An 848-nucleotide genomic window follows, 5' to 3' on the forward strand; every position below is an offset into this window, starting at 1 on the left:
CACCCTGGCTGTGCTGGGACACGGGGCAGCTCAGTGCCAGGACTTACTTTCTTGCCGCGTCACTGGCTCGTACGACAGGATGGTGTCCTCTTGGCCTTCTGCAAGAGAGCCAGGGAGAGGCATGTAAGCGCTGGCAGCAGCTTTCAGCCCCTCTGCACCCACAAGGAGCTGGCTCCTGCCCTTGCCAGCCTCTGGCAGCCCTGAGGACACTTCCAGGCTGCCCCCATCACGCCGTCAGCTGACGTGAAGCGTGACAGGTATGCAGTTCCCAGCCCTTGATCCATGTTAATTATTCACATCCCAGCTCTGTGTCAAGCCTTCTCTTCCCTCCCCACTGCTGCAGGCTCAGGGCCCATTGGGACCCACTGTCCTCCCTGTGGGGTGGACAGCAGATGTGCTGCAGATATTTAGAGGACCCGCTGGGGATAAAGGGACCATTTGCTGCAGCTGGACCCCCACGCTCTTTGTACAGGCTTGGGCTCCAGAAACCACCTAAGCTACAGACCCCACCTCTGGCCACTGCTTGCTGCAGCAGGCACTGAGGATGGGGGACCACCATGGACCAGGAACCCACCACCCAGCCTTGGGAGCAGAGCCCTGCAGCCAGGAGAGAGCAGGGAAGCAGGCAGGCTCGCTCCTGCCCCCCAGCCCCAAAGAGGGAGCTGGCCCACAGCAACTCAGTGTCACCAGCAGGAAGGACCAGCCTCTGAACAGAACCACCACCGGGACAAGACAAGATGGAAGTGTCAAAATGTGCACGCACACACACACACACACACACACACACAGATACACACACGTGCACAGGGGAGGGAGAGCAGGTGAGACGCACACTTACTGGAACTGCT

At 59.9% G+C, this 848-nt stretch overlaps 1 protein-coding gene across 1 annotated transcript in view; it reads right to left on the reverse strand.

Annotated features, from left to right (window-relative positions):
• Nucleotides 1-848, reverse strand: part of LOC104531192 (disks large homolog 3) — a gene marked incomplete at its 5' end in the record, with an annotated part of 10482 nt that overhangs the window by 5117 nt on the left and 4517 nt on the right. The window contains one exon of the mRNA XM_029087009.1: nucleotides 48-152. Within this exon, the coding sequence (XP_028942842.1) occupies nucleotides 48-152 (105 nt within the window). The remainder of the gene's footprint in view (nucleotides 1-47; nucleotides 153-848) is intronic.

This window comes from Antrostomus carolinensis, unplaced genomic scaffold, assembly GCF_000700745.2.
Source record: "Antrostomus carolinensis isolate BGI_N321 unplaced genomic scaffold, ASM70074v2 scaffold40860, whole genome shotgun sequence".
NCBI classification, from domain to species: Eukaryota; Metazoa; Chordata; class Aves; order Caprimulgiformes; family Caprimulgidae; genus Antrostomus; species Antrostomus carolinensis.